The 18,196-nt window shown below is 44.7% G+C and overlaps 1 protein-coding gene across 5 annotated transcripts in view; it reads right to left on the bottom strand.

Moving 5' to 3' along the window:
* Nucleotides 1-18,196, bottom strand: part of sorcs2 (sortilin-related VPS10 domain containing receptor 2) — a 284,563-nt gene that overhangs the window by 189,788 nt on the left and 76,579 nt on the right. For all 5 annotated transcript variants that reach the window (XM_030086674.1, XM_030086655.1, XM_030086664.1 and 2 more), the window contains exon 2: nt 14,237-14,304. In XM_030086674.1, coding sequence (XP_029942534.1) covers nt 14,237-14,304 — 68 coding nt within the window. The remainder of the gene's footprint in view (nt 1-14,236; nt 14,305-18,196) is intronic.

Genomic DNA, 18,196 nt, shown 5'->3' with positions numbered 1-18,196 from the left:
CCTTTGTTTTATGGTAATTATGCGTGGCGTGTTATTGAAAGGCTCATTGTTCTGATGATTTCCAGCTCATAAATAAACTTTATGAAGAGCCCCATGTGTGACCACTAAACGGTTTCGGATGATGGTGCAGTGCACAAGTCCAGCCAGGAAGAGCTGGCGGTGTGTGTGTGAGTGTGAGTGTGTGAGAGAGTGTGTGTGTGCTGCTGATCGCTGTCAGCCATCAGGAGAAGAGGATGCATGCACTGTTTTTAAAATGTGTCCTGAGTTTTAATTTTTTATGCTGAAAAAATGTTAAAAAAAAAACCCAAAATGTTTTAAAAAATGATGTAGTTAGCATGTAGAGCCACTAGTGGGTGCTGTTGGTCATTTTTGTAATGAAACCTCAAGCAGTCCAGAGCAGAAAACAATATGCTGTAAACATTAACAGTGGAGAGGCTTCAGTGTTTTCGTGTAAAACAGAAAAACAAAACGCAACAAAACGTTTCTGTTTTGGCCGTTTTAAAGTATTATGCTAGCAATACAAGCTAAATTCCAGAAAATAACATCTCACTTTAAAGACACCAGCATGAAATAGACGAAGGCTAACATGATCTGGAGATCAGAATTTGAATTAGAAATAGCAAAAATTATAAATCCAGCGTAACTGATTTACAAAACAAGTGATTTGTCCTTTTCACACAAAAATAAACTAATTCAATAAGGAATTATTAATCTGTCACTTTAATTCCACTGAATTCTGTAATGGCTCCAGCAAATAAGGCCTGAGTCCAAACTCAGATCTGGTCTGAGGGATTATTTCACCTCACACAGCCCTGCAGAGTCTCAGCATCTCGCTGATTTATTTTCACGGAGGGTAGCTTCACTTTTGTCTGACTCAAGGCTTCTCTCGTTAGAACTCCCAGACACAGCAGGCAGCGGCTTTCAGTGAAGACGCCCTGATTAACCCGCTGTGCTCGACCTGCTCCGTGCCAAACATTACCAGGTGAGGCAGCGAGCATTTCAGAGCCGGAGAGCCAGATGTTCTCGCACAAGAGAACCAACACGATGATCTAAAGCGATCCTGAACACCAGGGAACATTCTACATGTCATATTTCATCCCCGTCTCTCCTGGTCGTGATATCATTACATTAAGGGGGTTTCTTGCTAAAGATTTTCTGGGTTTAATGGAGATGTGGAGAGGCTGGTAAAATAACATCGCTGTTCGGTAATGAAGCTGCTAACAGTCATCTAAAGTGTTACTGTCATTGATTTAGCATTTTCTATTGAGTGGCTGTAATTGGACTGGACCAAGCTGAGCTTTGGAAGCATGGCTTCAATCAACCTGAGTATATCTCTGTAGAGCTGCTTGACCGAATCTGACCTGGAACGTTCTACATAACGTATCCTGTGAACTTATAAAAGCCACTTTGTCTGTCTCCAAAAGAAAAGTGTTTCTGTGGTCCCAAACTGAAGAAGGCCTGGCAACAAACCAACAACAGGATGAACCAAGCATCAAGAACATGTTGTTGAGGAAGCGCCCGTGCGTGGCTCTTTGGCTGTTGGTTTGGATTTTGCAGGCTTGGGTTGGTTTTGGTCACTTTGTGGGTTTTGGTTCATTGGCTTTGGTTTGGCTTTGATTGGTCAGTTGGCTTTGGTTTGTTCATTTTATTGTTTTGTTGGATTTTGATTCAGTTTTGGTTCCATTTTGACTGGTTGGTTGGCTTTGGTTTAGTTGCTTTTTGTTCAATTTTAGTTCATTGGTTGGTTTGGGTTCGGTTTGTTTGGCAGATTGGTTTTGGTTTGGATCTGACTTGAATTTGGACACTTGATTTCGACTAGTTACCTGGTGGTATTTGGTTTTGATTGGTTGGAATTGATTAGCCACTTTTTTTTCTTAGTTATTTGATTATTTTAGTCTCAGTTTTGGTTTTATTTTCAGTTTCGGCTAAGTTTTGCTTTGACGGTATTGACATGGCAGTTTGGTTCCCTGGTGAGTTTAGGTCTGGTTTATACTGGTTACTTGGTTTTGATTGGTTACCTGGTTAGTTTGGGTTTGACTGGCTTTGTTCTTGTGGGATCTTGTTCATCCATTCATCCATTCTTCACTTCACTTTGTCATTGATAAGCTGTTGCACTCAGAAGACACCCAAGAGGTCAGTGGTAATTCTGATCTGGCTGGACGGGAGTCGGCGGAGGCCTCAGCGGTCGGAGCTGCCGGTCTCTGATTCTGCGCTGACCAGATGCAGTCGTCCAGCTTCAGTTATGCGACCAAAGCCTGTCTGAACGCCAGCGCTGCTGCTTTTATTAGACCAAAACAAACAGTGAGCCAACGGCCGCCGCACCTGTCCTTTCATTATTAAAGGGAAAAAAAAAACCTGCTATGATCAACCTGCATGCGATCGTATTTCAGTGTGTGTGTGTCCTCTGTGTGTGTTTCCCATTGTCTGGTTGATCGCATGAAACTGAAACCATGTGTCTGTTCAAGTCTCAACTCTACACATGCTAACACTTGTGGGGGGGGGGGGGGGGGGGGGGGGGGCACTTGTGTCTTGTTAGCATGCGTGCGTGTTGAAAAGTGTTTTCTATCCCATGAGGCGAAACACGTGTGGCCGCCAGGCTGAGGGGAGAGGAAACGTCGGCCTGGCCGCGACACGCCGCCGCCACATGTGTTTTCGCTTTGAGCCACAATCCACCACATTTCCTGTTTGGTTGAGGAAAGTGAGTCAGCTTGGGAGGAACAAGTGGCAGGAATTAAACCGGCAGAACACCAGGAGGAAAACGAGGCGTTCTGTGTTGTCGGCTGACGACACGCTGGGTCGTGTTGACAAAGCAATTTTCTCCTCTTTTATTATGTCACACTTTCTCTTTTTTTTGCCGTTATCACTTCAGTGACTCGTCCAAACTCCAGATTCTTTCCTCTCACTTATCTCCATCATCTTGTTTTGAAGCAGAGGAATGAAAATGGATTTTTTTTTTCCCTCCATCCTTCTACTCTTGTCTATATCATGTCTATCATCATTATCCCGTCAGCTGACTGGATTTTCAGCCCGATGCTCCACGGTCTCTTATTTCCAAAGAAAAGGCAGGGACGATCGTTTCCTGTGATTCTGCCAAAAACGAACACACTACAAAGACATTTTTTTATACGGGAAAAAGCAAAAACGATGCCTTTTCTCTTGAATCTTTGTTGTTTAAACTGGGCCTTAAAAAGGGGGCAGGAAATTGTTTCATGAAAGGCAAAAAAAAAAAAAAAAAAAGTGACAAATTCACATTTTCTGGATTTATTTTTAAATTCTTGCCTGAACGAGCCTTTATTCCATGTAATTGTGATAAAAGGTGCCCTGCAGTGGTTTTCCTAACCATCACAGAAACAAAGGAGAAACTGCAACCAACTGAACTTTTTAAAATTATGATGAATTGTGACCAAAATCATGATCTTTGGACTTTATGAGTCGAATATCAACCACATTTTCCATCACAAGCTGCTTTTCATGCCGTTTTTCTTAATAGAAATAAAGGTTTATGACTTTTATTTTAACTGGTAATTCCCAACTATCCCTCTTGCATTAAATATTAAAAATTATTTTATTCAATATTGTCAAAATTGCTTTAGATTTAACTTTTTCATAACCATATTTTCACCTACAGGTGTAATTACTAATCCAAAAAATTTAGCCCAAATCCACCGGAACGTAAAATTTACCATTCCCTCTTCAGACTCCAAAGGCATGCGTGTGAAATTGTTGCCTCCTCTGACTGAATTCGTACTTTCTGCTGCATAAATATGTGTGTCAGACTTAGAGGAAATCCTTGCGTTTCCTCCTGAAGCGGAGGCATACATCAAGCAGGTGCTGCTGCTGCTATTAGGAGCCAGCAACGTGAGAGGATGAATTCATCCTCTGGGAGTCATGAATGTCAGCAGAAAACTTCAGAGGAATCCATCCAGCGACGGCAGGAACGTTGAGGGGTTAAACAACCGAACGTGGGATTCTGGAAACGGATTCGCCTCCTAGCTCGTGTTGTCGCTGCAGAGGAGGCCAAACAGGAAAAACCTTAAATGTGATTCTGTGTAACGCCGAGTCTGTTTCCTTTCATCCAGCGCCGGATCCCGCCGCCCGGGCTCGACACTCTCATTTCACTGAGTTCACGGCTGTCAGGGAACGAGCGCGCCGAGAGGCGGACGATCTCCGACCAGCTCCGAGCTCCGAGGTCCCACCAAACCGCAAAACATCAAAAGTTCCACGACTCCTCCCGCAGCGCTCCACAAGTTTTAGGGCGTCTCTTTGAAAGGCGGCTTCTAACAAGTCTGTGAAATTGGGATGAAGATATAAAAAAAAAAAAAAAAAGGAAGAAGAGGAGGAAAGGATCTGTTTGAGGAGGAAGAAGAAGAGGAGAGGTCAGCGGCGGGACAGCCTCTCCAGCTGTGAACTCTCCGCCAGCTACTCCGCTTCCCGCCGTCGGACCTTCACAGCTTTGACAGTAGCAAATGGAGACGGGACTCCCCTCTCTCTCCTCCAGCTGTGTGCAGATGTGAACCTGCGTCCCTCCTCACACCAGGAATGTCTGAGGAAACGTCTTCCAGATGGCGGCGGCGGCGGCGGCGGCCTCGCTCGGACGCTAAACGATCCGACTCCTCGTGTGCGGAACACACCGTCTCATCTGCAGGGGGCGTGTGGACACACACTGCTCTGGCGGCACGCGCCCACCTTTGTTTGGTTTTCCAGTTCATTTGAGGTCCAATCAGATCTCGGGTCGAGTTTCCTGCGTCTCTGCCGTCGTCTTAAATGTACAAACTGATTGATGTTGGCCGTGATCGCGGCGTTGGACGCCGAGCAAGCCGCTCGTATCCTGCTTGTTCTGTGACTTTTGGCTCTCTGACTGTAAAACGATATTTTATAATCTTGCATTGTACCTCGCAGCAGTGCGGATGTCTCTGTTAATGGGCTGAGGTCTGTGTCTGGAGGGCCGGTCCAACTGGAATCTGGTCAAAAATTTCTATTTTCTTTGCTTGACAGCTTTTGAACAGCAACGAATTCCCATTAAAGTGGGGACATTATGTAAAACACGCTGAAAAACAGAAAGCAAATCAATCAAACTGAACTTGAATGCTGACGATACACTGCAACAGAATCTCTTTATTCCAAAAAAAAAAAAAGAAACACCAAGTTCCTGGGTCCCTTTCTTCATGTATTCTGTTGGCTTTATGTTTGGGATTTTCAAAAAAGGCTGACATGTTTATATGAAAGCATTGTACCCCAAACATACCTGAATTTATTTTATTTTCACCAACAAATGTTTAAACAAAAGAATAAAAAGTAAAAGGTGTTTACATCCAAAGGCAGAGTGAAGTAAGAGCGTTTAATTTACTGATATTTCTGATGAAATTGGGTTGAAAGGTATTAAAGTTATTACTTTTCAGCCTCTCAGTCTCTGAGCACATCTTAACCCCGCCTCCATGTGAGAAACTCGAGGTGGAAAAAGCCCGGAAAGATGGACGACTCTGAGCTGAAAACATGGTAAATTATCCAGAAGTGAAGCGGCTCATTGGTTTCTTCACTCCAGCTGTTTATGCGGAGTTTCTCGGCGTCGGCAGGTCGAGGCGAACCTGCGGTCTGTCAAACACTATCAGGGATTACATTCCCTCTGAAAAAGACTTTTCCGAGTTCTGAGGTCTGCCCTCCATCCCTGCTTTCTGGTTTTTACATCGAGCCGCTCCGGTTCTCCGGCTCTCCGGCCGCCGCCGTCTGAGGCAGAAAGTTTCTCTCTCTCTCTGTGCTCCGACTCTCCAGGCTGTGAAATATGCATGGAGGAGTGGAGAGAGGCGAGGCAGCGGAGGTGTGCGGCGCCGGTGATGGAGGGAAGACGATGCCCTTGCCTCGATTAAGTATTTACGGCGCCCCGGACCATCTGGACCCGGGGAAGAGACGCCGCGAGAACAAAGAGGGACGGAGAGACTGTTCAAATAAAGAGAACTCGTCTCAAATAAACCGAGTGGAAGTGAGAGAAGGGCCAGGCCGAGGAGAAGGAGAAGGGAAATGAAACATGCTGTCCTGATTAGGCCCCGAAGCTTGTTTCGAGTTTGCGGCGTCTCTCAGTGCCGGTTGGTGGTGGTGGTGGGGGGGGGGGGATCTGGACCCCGGGGAGGGATAATCATCAGCACATTTGTAACGGTGGAGCGACTGCGTGCAACGCGTCAGGGTCTGAAATAAACTGATTAAGGAGGCATCAAAGAGGGAAGCGAGCTGCTGCCCCGAACTCAAAGAGCCTCAGAGAGAGGCGAACGGAAACAACGACGCTCCGCAAGTTTTTAATCGCCGCTTTCACTCCATCCTCCACTGCCTCTCTGCTCTAAGCTGGATCCTCCTCTCAGAAAGCTGCTCACTGAGCGGAGGATGCCGATGCGAGATCTCATTCATTTGATTCAGGAGCGGGAATAAAGGTATTTCACTGTGGTTCCTGCTGAAATCTGCATCCCATTGGTTCACGCTGCTTCTTCCCCATGTGGAAAACTCACCAGAGGTTTCTGACCGACTCACTCTTTACTCTTGACTGGAATCGACGGCAGTGGCAGCGATTATCCGAGCTCGTCGACAGCTGAACGACGTCGTCTTCACTCTGTAGACTGGAGGGAATTGTGCGGCGCGGATATAATCCTCCGAGGCCGTGGTTCTCCTCTGGAGGACCGACAGGGATCGCGTGGGGTCGAGGCTTTCTCTGCTCTCAGGTGGTCAAAATTAAGATTTCCACTGCACAGTAACAGCGCCGAATGTAGAGCAGACCTTGAAAGCTGTCTCACTGTTTGGTAAATGAGAGATCCGAGAGAAGCTTGGCCTTTTAAAAGAACCAACCGAGAGAGGGAATAAAGAAAAAAACGGCTTCCGACCACAGACATACAGAACTCCGCATGAGTAAGTTTAATACCGAATTCAATCCTGATGTAACTTCAGGGCCGTGAATCCTTTGTGCTGCACGACAGAGAACACAAACACTCCTTCTCTTTCAACATCAATCACAGCATATTTGCCGTCTTCAATCAAAACTCGGGTTTTTTCACATAACCAGGCTTTAATTTGGCGCTGTGTGAATTTCCTCTCGTCTTCCAGCGTCGGTAGCTCCGTTGTGTTTGTTGTTCTGACCCAGTTCCGTCAGCCCTCATCAAAGCTCGGACCGCCCGTATCACGGCTCGCTCTATCATCTCTCTGATTGCTCTGCCTGTCGGAGGCTGCTCTCAACAGCAGCGAAGAACAAAAGGAGAAGAACGTGGAAATGCAGAATCCCAGTCCAGGATGGGGAGGAAAGCGGCAGGAACAGGAGGAGGAGGAGGAGGAGGAGTGGATGGTGGAGGGCTGATGTGTGACGCCCCCTACGGCTCGGCTTGAAGAAGCCCCGGAGACTCTTCCTGATCCCCCCTCGCCGCTCTCCCACCTCTGCTGTCAATCAGCTGCACACATTCCCACATGCACTGAAGTCTATAAACGTCTTCGCCACAGCACTGATCTAGGATCACACGTAGACCGAAGCCAAAACCAATCGTTCGCACTCTTAGAAACCCACGAAAGTTGCACCTATGCCATATTCTGAACGTTAAAAAGCATGACTGAGAAAAACAACTAAACAAAAAAAAAATGTTTTCCTCCTTTTCCCTCATTTGCATTTGCACTGAATAGCAAAGACACTTGGAATCTATATATCGGATCTGCGGCTGCTTTAGCATACGCCAACCCACACAGCATCAGCAGGCCGCGGTCGATCCGCCGCGCACGCCTTGTCAGACGATCTCTTCATCCATAATGAAACAGCGGAGGCCCCAACCCCCCCCCCCCCCCCCCCCCCCCCCCCCCGGCGCGATGGCTACCAGCCCCCCTCCGGCTCTTCAAAAGACGCGAGAAGAACGGCATGCATTATGAATAACGCCTCACGCTCTGTGTATGTGAGGGCGTGATTAGCGCAGATAGAAATGGAGCATGTACCAGTTAACGGGGTTAAATGACTTTCTGCTGTAATGGGTGCCTGGAAGTGTGCGGCGTGGGCTGTTTGAAGGGCGAGGACAACATTTATGGAGCAAAGGGAGATCTTATGCAGTATATGAGGATGTAGGCAAGCACAGATTCCAGATACCAACCACCCAACATCAGGCTCAATGCTGACAACAAAGTCTACCAAGAAATATGTAACATGTTTGATGCAAGGCAGCTTCCGTTGATTTTTCAATGTTTAAAGTAAATACAAAGATAGAACACAGCATTAAATGATTTTTAAATTAGCAATGGATAAAAAATACAGAGGTTAACTTGGTAAAAATGAGCTCAGTTTCTCTTGGTTTGTACTGCACAGGTGAATCTCTGTGTTTCTGAACCAAGAGCAGGTCAGATTCAAACGAGTGATTCAGATTTGATTGCCTGCTGATTTCCTTCCATTTTTATTCCACACAACATTGTACACTGCAGCATCATTGGTTTTTTGTTTTGTTTTTTTTTTTAATATTAAAACTAGTTAAGGGAAATAAGTATATTTGGGCTAGCCTGGACATTTACTGTCAAAACAGGAATTTCAGGCTCATAATCAAATTGTGCGGTGTGTGATCAGTAAATTAGCAATACAGTCCCTTTAATAACACATAACACAATAACAACTAGCATCTTGCTTGGCATATTTTCAAAACCAGGTGATGAGAAGAAAGCCGTAGAATAAAGAAAGAGAAAAAAAACATGCATATATTATTCAATCAGTGAGAAACAGCTTTTCATTGAGTCTCTGTGAAATTTAAAACAGAATGGGAATTATCAAACAGTATTGTGTTTATATGAAGCAAAAGAAAGGAACTCCTTTAACATTACAACGTAATTCTAGTTTTGGTCTCTAGATGGCAGAGTTTCAAGTGAAGACCAGTGTCGTCAAATGTGAAAACAGTGTAGTTAGCATGACAGACCACTAGTGGGTGCTGTGGATAGTTTGTTATTATGAAACCACACACTGTGCTCATGCGCAGTCCCACTGTTTCAGCTGAGTTTTCAAAAAGTTGTGTTTTCAGTGTGTCAGATCCCAACAAAAGTTTCCCGTTTCCACTTGAAAACATCATGGAAAGTATATTTTCCATCCATTGTCACAACTCTCTGCCCCGTTGTGAAGGTGAGATGATAAAAAGGTGTTCAGAGACCTGTAAATGTTGGTTTCGAACGGCATTTTTGTCAACAGAGGCCGTTTTCAGAGAGCGCGATTGTGTTTCTTGGCAGATTGTCTGAGCAAAATTTGACAACTCCTCCATTAAAATATGAAAACTATCTGATGATCTGATGAAAACACAGCGGAGCTCAGAATCCTGTCCAGCAACTCTCAAACATAAAGCGAAAAAAAAAAAAAAACAACTCGACATCATCCACACATCATCTGAGAGCGAGAAATATTTACACCGAGTATTCAAAGGCGCAGGAATGAAAGCGCATCTGCTCCATTCGGTCGAGGATCAAAAAGCTTTACTGAGTATTTTATGGCACCACTTGGAGCAACAAAGTCTGGAGATGAGTTCTGTCAGCCCGCAGTCATCACGGTTCGCGCGACGCCGTCGAAAAGCCTCTCGTCTTTGTCTAATCCACAAGCCCCCTCGCCTCTGTTTACTCTGGAGCTGTATCCAAGTTTGATCTGTGTTTAAGACATAAGTCACTTGAAAGACAATATCGGGTTCGACAGAGATTCCTGCTTAAGCGTCCTCAAGCGAGACGCGGAGCGGGAACTCAGTGTTGTACACCATCTGCTATTGACAGAAACACTGAATTCTTTACTGGCTCAGACTGAAAAGAACAGATGAACCGAATCAAACAGAGGAGAGTAGAGGGAAAGGAGAGCGGATTTCTTTTTTTTCCCCCAATATTCTTGCTTAATACAATGAAACGGGACTCAGGTAAAGTGCTTGAAGCTCTTTCTAAGACAAGCTGCACAAAGCCAGCAATGGAAATGTGTTGATTTGACAATTTGATGTTTCTGTTTGGTGTGAGTCCTCTCAGTGGTGAAATCAAAAAGGGAATCTTCTGATGCCTTTTCACTTGAACCGATCGGAAATATTCACACAATCACATAACGGTGGTGCCGACACACACATCAAACGCTTTAGGCTCAGTGTCCTGACCATTGACACTTGGACAAATGGACGGAGTGAGATGCAGGTTTGAATTCCCAATGTGTACCAACATAATCAGGGACGGGTACTGAATTCGGTACTTTAATAGGTACCGACCGAATTCCGTCGGTCCTAAAGAGTACCGATTCACTCAAGATCAAATGGTACCATAGACAAACAAGTCAACAATACACTAGCATCCGTTAGCGACTCGTCTGCAGCCAGCAACAAACCAACATTTATTACCACAGGAACACACAAAAGTACTGAAAATTGGTACCAATGAGTACCGGTACCAATTCCTAGGTACCGGGTATTGGTGCTGGATCAGTTCAAATGTGAACGGTACCCTTCCCGGAACATAATGTCTGTATATTGCACCATAGTGCTCCTTCTTTGATGATTCATCTTGAGTTCTTATGGTGTTTTATTAAGTAACATCTTGTGGCGGTAGATTGATTTGACTAGATTACGTTACGTCTTTACTCTGGAGGTAAAATAACTGACTTTACTTACAAAATTCAACAGAAGTCATGAACAATGCTAAAACTCCTCTTTTCTGGAAGTCCACTGCTTTATATTAGCGGTGAAATGGCAAAACACAGGTCCAACGTTCAAAATTCATTGATAAGACTTTTTAAATCGAAGTTGGCAGCGTCTCACCCTGCTGAACTAACATGGAGCTAGAACACATCTGAGTAAGCATCCAGCACATCTCAGGGGTCCGATGCTCTGATTGCAGTAATTCACCTCTACCGGAGAAAAACACGACACCGCTGGAGCTACAGCATCAATTATTGACCGCGGCCTGGACACACAGAGGCCCCGGCTACAAGGAAAACAAGAGCGAAGCAGCAAAACAAGACCTGTTGCCCAACAGACAGTCGAAGGTCTGAATCGTCTGCTTTAAAGTAAATGCTCCATATGCAGCAACACGCCTGCTCCTGACGGGAGCTCGGACTCTCCAGACTCAACTGAGACATGCGTGGGGCACACACACTTACACACACACACACACACACACACACACACACACACACACACACACACACACACACACACACAGGCTGGCGTCATTTATAAGCTGTGTTTTAGCACGGGACGTGGACCTAGCCATAACAGCCCGACAGACGAAAACCGAGCGGCAAAGAAACCGACGATCACAAAAGATCCGACACCGGAGCCGAAGCCAGAGGACAGGAAAAAGCCTCTCCCCGGCACCAGAGGAAAAACAGCTGGGCGCTTCACTTAGTGTGGCTTTGGTTACAATTAGTAAGGATACGCTTGAAAAGTCCACAGAGTTTTGTCAGGAAATAACATTTCTTCATTTGGAAACGCACGGTGTGGCTTGTAGAGAGCGACTGCCTGGACCCAGTGGAAGAGCTTGTACTTGTTTTACAATTCATGAGAAAATAAAAAAAAAAAGAAGGAAGAAGTGAAATATGTATTTTTCTAAAGCACACATTTTAATGAATGTGATTATATGCAGACCAAAATAAATGGGACAAGTGTGTCAGCTGCAGGCTGGATGATCCTGCCTACTAAAACAAAAATTAGTCTGCTACTCTGACAAAACAGTAAAATGTTCAGAAAACTGCAAATTTAGCCCCGTCAATACACAACAATGTGAAATACTTTCTGTAAATCACAACCTTCAGCAACCATACTGGATTTTAGATGCTGCTTCACCGTCCTTTGCATTAGCATTGATCCACCTAGCTTAAAATGTTCCTCTTATTCCATCAACTTTCTGATTCCTTTAAACCAACAAAATTAAGTGCAAATTGAAATACAAGTCCAAACCCTACCAAACGCGCCCGACATGGCTAGCTAGCGCCTGCAGCCGCAGAACCCTGCCAGATGTTAATGTACAGATGTTTCCAGCCTTGGTTAATTATCTTTATAAAAATATTGTTAAACTGCTATTTAACGCTCGCGTTTCTTACATTACTGTTATAAAATTGGATTTTATTTGATGCAAGAGCTCTGCAGCTCCGACTACTGGTGGAAAGGTGTATGACAGTCAAGCGGCTGCTTCTACATGACTAATATTTTTGGTGCAGGCTTGTGAGGAGGTGCACATTCATTCATTTAGATGATTTTTCCCAAGAATCCCTACTGTATACAGACTTATTCCTGTTTACATTTGGAAAAGTACATCTCTCTGAGTCCTCAAAATATCATTTATTTCGTACAGATCAGCAGCTGACAACTATTTGTTAAGACGTAAACAGACAGTTTAGTATTTCATCAAATTGTACTATGAGTTCAGATGTCTATGCATTGACTAATTCTAATTTATGAGAATGGCATGAACTGAGGATGCCACTTGAATAACTGGGTAAATTGTTTTATTTTTGTAAGGTGAGCAAGTTTAGATCCCGTGAGTTTCACTTTTCATCTGTGAGAGGTGACAACTCAAATGGACTCTGATTATCAAATATATTTAATTAGTGGGTATATCTGATTTAAAGGGGAAGTAAACCTGAGATATAGATCTTTAATTCAAAGGTAAAATAAAATCAGTCTACTCATGCAAGTGTTTGGAATAATGAGCTCAATAAGTGACATGGAAAATAATGTGGAAACATTTTAAAAGCCAACATGCAGCAGAAGAACGGCGTCACTCAAAGTGCTTTCTTTTCAGTAGTCTGTCTCACCGAAGATGGCATTGCCTCCAAACACACTGGGATCAAAACGACTTCTTTGGTCCTTCCTCAGAGCAGGAGAAAATGAAAGTGACTGGCTGCTCCCCGGGTTTTTTGCCAGGTCGAATCCACAAATATTAGCTGTAGGTGCTCGTCCGCGGAGGCGCCGGTGTGTTTTGCCTACCGACACGAGACGAGTCTTTAGAGATCTCAAAGGGCCTCTCTGTTCATTAACTCGGCTGCCCCGAAAACTTTTTCTCCTCTCCGTGTTGTTAACTTTCCCCCCCGTGTGATACCTGGCATCTTGATCTACGCCACCTGACAGGGCGAGACGGCGGGCCCATTCATCTTCCCCCATCTTTCTCGTTTGATCGCGGAGCCTTGGGACTTCAAAGCCTCCAGGCCAGTGGACTGCGGCTGTCCGCAACGAGCTGACAGCTACAAAGGAGCACAGCTACCCCATCGCACATAATGCCCACCGAAAAAGGGAAAACACAGCCCCGTATCTGTGTGTTTCTTCCTCCAAATAAACCAAATTCCATGCTAAAATCTGAAATCCAGTCTCTTCCAATTCAACTTGAATCCAGATTAAACGCACACATTTGTCATCTTCCCTTCCCCTCCTCCTCAAGTGAGCTGTCCAGTGGTGAATCTCCGGCATTATTCATACATTTTCAACAATTAAAACATCAACAGGGGCAAGAGGAAAAAAATATGTACATTATTCATATCTGTCCTCCAGGGAGACGGGCAGTCAGGGCTAATGAGCGGCTGAAGCTTTGAAGCCACAGCGGCTTCAGAGAGGTGAACGGCATGAATTAAGCACCACCATCAGACGCGTTTTGCTCCGCAAACGCCAGGCGCGTTCTGGACGGCTAATTTTAGCTAGCATTTTCAAAAAAAAAATCTCGATTCCTCTATTTTCATTAGCAAAAATCTGAATAATGCCAAGTCCCTCCCGCCCTGTTATCTCCAAGGTCAGGCTCGGTTACAGAGAAACGCAGCAGAGGCTGGCAGCGGGCGGAGGAAATTAATACTCCATGAGGATATATGTACCAACAGCAGAAGTGCTTGTTGTCAAGTGGAGCGGAATGGATGCTTTGCTGTTTTTTTTAACGCCACTCCGGGACGAGAGGAGTGTTTCTGGCGAGCTGAAGAGAAGAACCTCTGCCAGCCAGACTTGACCCCTCTCCCTGGCGCTGCCGGTGCCCGCCATCCCGCCCTGTGCCACGCTGATATGCTATCTGCCCAAGCAGATGCTCGGCCTGGCCTCGCCGCTCAGCGCTCCCCCCCCCGTTCCCCACCCCCGCCTCAACGCGCCGAACATGCCTGCTGATGTTTTGTCCGCCCCGGCGCTACAACTCGCCCTCGTCTCCTTGAACGGACGGCGCCGCCAGATGACCCGGACTTGGCACTAAAGGTCTGCATGGGGCTCAGAGGCCAAACGCGACATGAAGACATCCAGTGAAAAAGCTAAACGGCGCCCAGCCTTACCTCCACAGCGAGCTCTCCAGCACCTTGGTGGAGTCGGCGTGGTAGTACTTGGTCAAGATCAGGATGACCTGCAAGAGACAGAGGAGAGACGCGTTCAGATACTGTCAGGAAGAAGACAATCAGTGAGGGAGAGACGTTCAGGTGACTGAAATCAGCAGTCAAAGCAGGCGGCCATAACACCGACATGAAGAGAAAATAAGACCGCTCGATTTAACAGTTCATTACAAGAGCTTCAGACAGAACGAAGCTCATTTCAGTTTTATTGTGGTGCTTCTCTCCCTTCTCTCAAAGCCAACCAATCCACATAAGACTGTCACACAGCTATAAATTCATCATTAAGATGTCATATTTTTATTGTCATTCCCTTGCAAATTGCCACTTAAATCACCTCTGTACACAATCTGATTGGTAAAGAAAGCAGTTCTGCATTGCCATATCAACTTGATACCAAAACCCCAATAGTGTCGTCACACACTTCTGCAGTGTTTCTACTTTCTATGTTCATTCAGATGACTTCAGATTACCTCAAACATGAAACAATTCCAGCTACTTGTGGCTGAAAAGCTACATTTTCCACATCGATTCAGCTAGTTAGCAGTATTTTTCTTCACTGAATTAGTTTTGCAGATTCAGAAAGTCACAGAGCCACAAAGTGGTTTCAGGGAGTCTCATATGTGAGGAGAGGATAGTCCAACTAACAATTCTTCAAACATTTGAGTAGCGCAAAGTTTGGAACCACAGGAAGGAAAAGTCCATGTGGACTTCTAGCTAAGTAAATAACTGAATGGGGGGTTTTTACATCATGAATAAAGTCACCAGAAGGTGTATTTCTCAACCTAACCATAATATCCCCAACAGTTCAGTCAAACCAAACAGCTTCTGGACGAGTCAGTGACAAAACTATGTCAATGGTGGCTTTTGCGTTTTCCCCTCAATCTCACCAAGTTAACAAAAAAGTGAACATGTTTTTATTGTATAACGGCAAATATCCAGTACATCTACTGTCGTCAGCAACCATCAATGGTTTACTGAGATGATCCTGATTATCCTGATTAATATCAAGTGGGATGAAGTTGTTGTTTAATTCTGATGTCCGAACTGCCACTGGTCAGTCAGTAGTCCTGCAAAACAGTAGCCAGTGTTTGGCCGCTATAATCTCACATCGCACTAATCTCTCCTCTTTGCATTTCGAGCAGAGGGGCGACTGTCTGCACTGCTGCTGATTTCTATGCTGAGTTCTGTTTGAGAATACTTGAAAAAAAGTGAAAGCCTGAGCAAATAGTGGTCTTGTTTGCCACAGCGGCTCCAGAGAGAGTTCACACAGAGCTTTTCCTCCGTATCCCTCTTTATCGTCATTTCTACGGAGCTTAGAGACACTTTTAGTGTTTGACTATGAAATCCCTATTTCCGTGATTTTGCTTTGAAGTGGGGGCGACTTGGTGTGGAACAGCCCTCAGCTCTCTGCAGGCTTGGACGCCTTTCTGTGTGGCGTTTGCATGTTCTTCATCTGCTTCCGGCACCAGTAACCCTGAGTTTCATTAAGCTGGGGTAGGAAATTGGACGAGTACATCGGAGGTAAGGGGACAGATACGGTTTCACTCCCATGTTTCACACACCGTCAGAGTAAATAGTTAAAACAGATGCATTATTCATACAGCGGAGACATCGTGGTCTGGGGCACAAGCCCCATGCGTGCACGTCAGATCAGAGACGCTTGTCTTTCATATTTCCGAGAACGGCTGTGCTTGACAGCGGAGTCTGCCGGGATTTGCGTTGCCATGGCGAGAGTGCCAATGGGTCAGGCAGCATAGTGGGGCCTGGAGGTGTGATTGACAGGTTGGCTCCGAGTAGTAGGTACTGGAGCAAGAAAGAAACGGGAAGAAAAAAATATATATATATACCCAAAGCCTGCCTTTAGGCAGAGGGGAGTTGATTGGCCAAGGGGTCCTGCCCAGAGATGGCTGCCAACAGCTGGCTGTGTTAAAGGGGACTGCAAACCCTCTGCAATATGGACACTCCTGATACATCTCAATGCGGGGAGCAAGAAGAGAACAGCCTGTGCCACCGAGTCCCATGTCATGATAGCGGAGCTCTGGTTTTCTCGGGTTTTTCACTGAGAAAATGTCCATGTGCATTCCAATCAGGGTGGCCTCCGAGAAAATGACAGCCAGCTAACAAGCACAGGGGGCAAACATCTGCCTGATTTCTTTGTCAGATAGGATGAAGGCTGCGCTGTGTTACTCGGCTGACTTAATAAGGTACCTGGCTGCAGGCCCAAATATTTCCCTCAAATATGTTTCCATCCCTATCAGAATACTTGATCCTATAAACCCGAGAGTCCAATCCCCTGTGTGTCAGGGCGAAGCCCAAAGCATCAGGTTGCATCAAATATTCAAAAAGTAACCATATGCAATTTTTCTAAGACGCTCTAGTGTGGCGAGGCGGCTTTTTAACTGTGCATCGAACGAGTTTCTTCCCCCACACAAAACTTGAACTTGGTCAAAGCAGAGCGCCACAGCTGGGGAGATAAAGAATGAGCTTTGAGAGTTCTTGACAAATTTCCACAACAAAGCCTGCCATCAAAGCGTCTCTGCAGAATATTGGCTCAAAGCAACTCAAAGTCAAGAGCCCCAACCCCTGGTGGAGCTCGACTTCCAAAGATGTTTATAGAGTCCAGAAAACCAGAACAGAGGACATTTCCCTCCAAAGAGCAAACGGCAACAGTCCTTGCTAACTGAGATACCCGGCTCACATTTAGTACGTGACATGTAACAAACACATAATGTGGTCAACCCTAGTACAAACCATAATATACCTCAGCAGGACCATACTTAAGATTATGTGATGGTACAAACAACGATGCCACAGATTTTACAACAAAGTCAGAATTTTTCCAACAGTACCTCACTGGATATCATGGTGTTTTCTATATATACCAACATGTATAGCCTACAAGCACATTTCAAAGTGCTGTACCATTGTGTATATTATATATCTATATCTATATATATATATACATATATATACATATATATATATATATATATATATATATATATATATATATACATACATACATACATACATACACACACACACACACACACACACACACACATATGTATATATATACACATATGCATAATTTTGTCATTATGATCAAACCATTGTGAAATTGACAATATCATGATATAAATAATCATAATTTAAGTTTTTTAACAGTACTGTACAATGCGCTATTGGTATATTTGCCATCCACCATGTACCAACATCAATTTCCAATATATAACCACAAATTGACCAGACGCAAAATTCACATCTGACCTGTTTTTCAAACGCACTTCTTAATGTCTGCCAAACTTTCTCTGCTGATGAGAAAAATCTAAGTTCTTCGTCTGAATTTTGCAAGTGAGCAACAGTGTGAGGCCCTCTGAGTCATCTGCAGCATGGATGGAGTGTTCCCCGTTGGGTCGTTGGCCCTGCTGTGACTCAACTGCTGCGTCTCTGGAAGCAGGCTGTCCGCCCCTGCACAGCTGCCCTTCTCCTAATGAGATACTGGTGCAAAGCTTGACACTTTGAGCAGAAAAGTCCCCTGACATAAGGATTAAATCCACCATGTCTCACACTCCATGCAAATGCCTTTGGAGAATCTTTTGGGTTCTGGGTTCTTCAGGTTTTTAACGAGCTACTGAAGCAATTCTGACGTCAGTTTTTGTTATTTTTCTTGTTATTTGGAGTGGATAAAGTTGAAACCCTAAATCTGACACCGAAAATTAAAGTTTAATTTAATTTTACATAAGCTGTGGTGCTACTTCTGGTGAATTGATGAATATTTTAAATACAGTTCTAAAGGTGGATGCAAAATATACTCAGTTAGCAAATTAAGTTAAGTCTGTCTATAATACAGATTATTGCCTTCTAAGCATGGCATTCATCAGATTCCATCCTCTATCTTGCATT

This window comes from Salarias fasciatus, chromosome 3, assembly GCF_902148845.1.
Source record: "Salarias fasciatus chromosome 3, fSalaFa1.1, whole genome shotgun sequence".
NCBI classification, from domain to species: domain Eukaryota; kingdom Metazoa; phylum Chordata; class Actinopteri; order Blenniiformes; family Blenniidae; genus Salarias; species Salarias fasciatus.
This window is presented reverse-complemented; position numbering and strand designations above follow the sequence as displayed.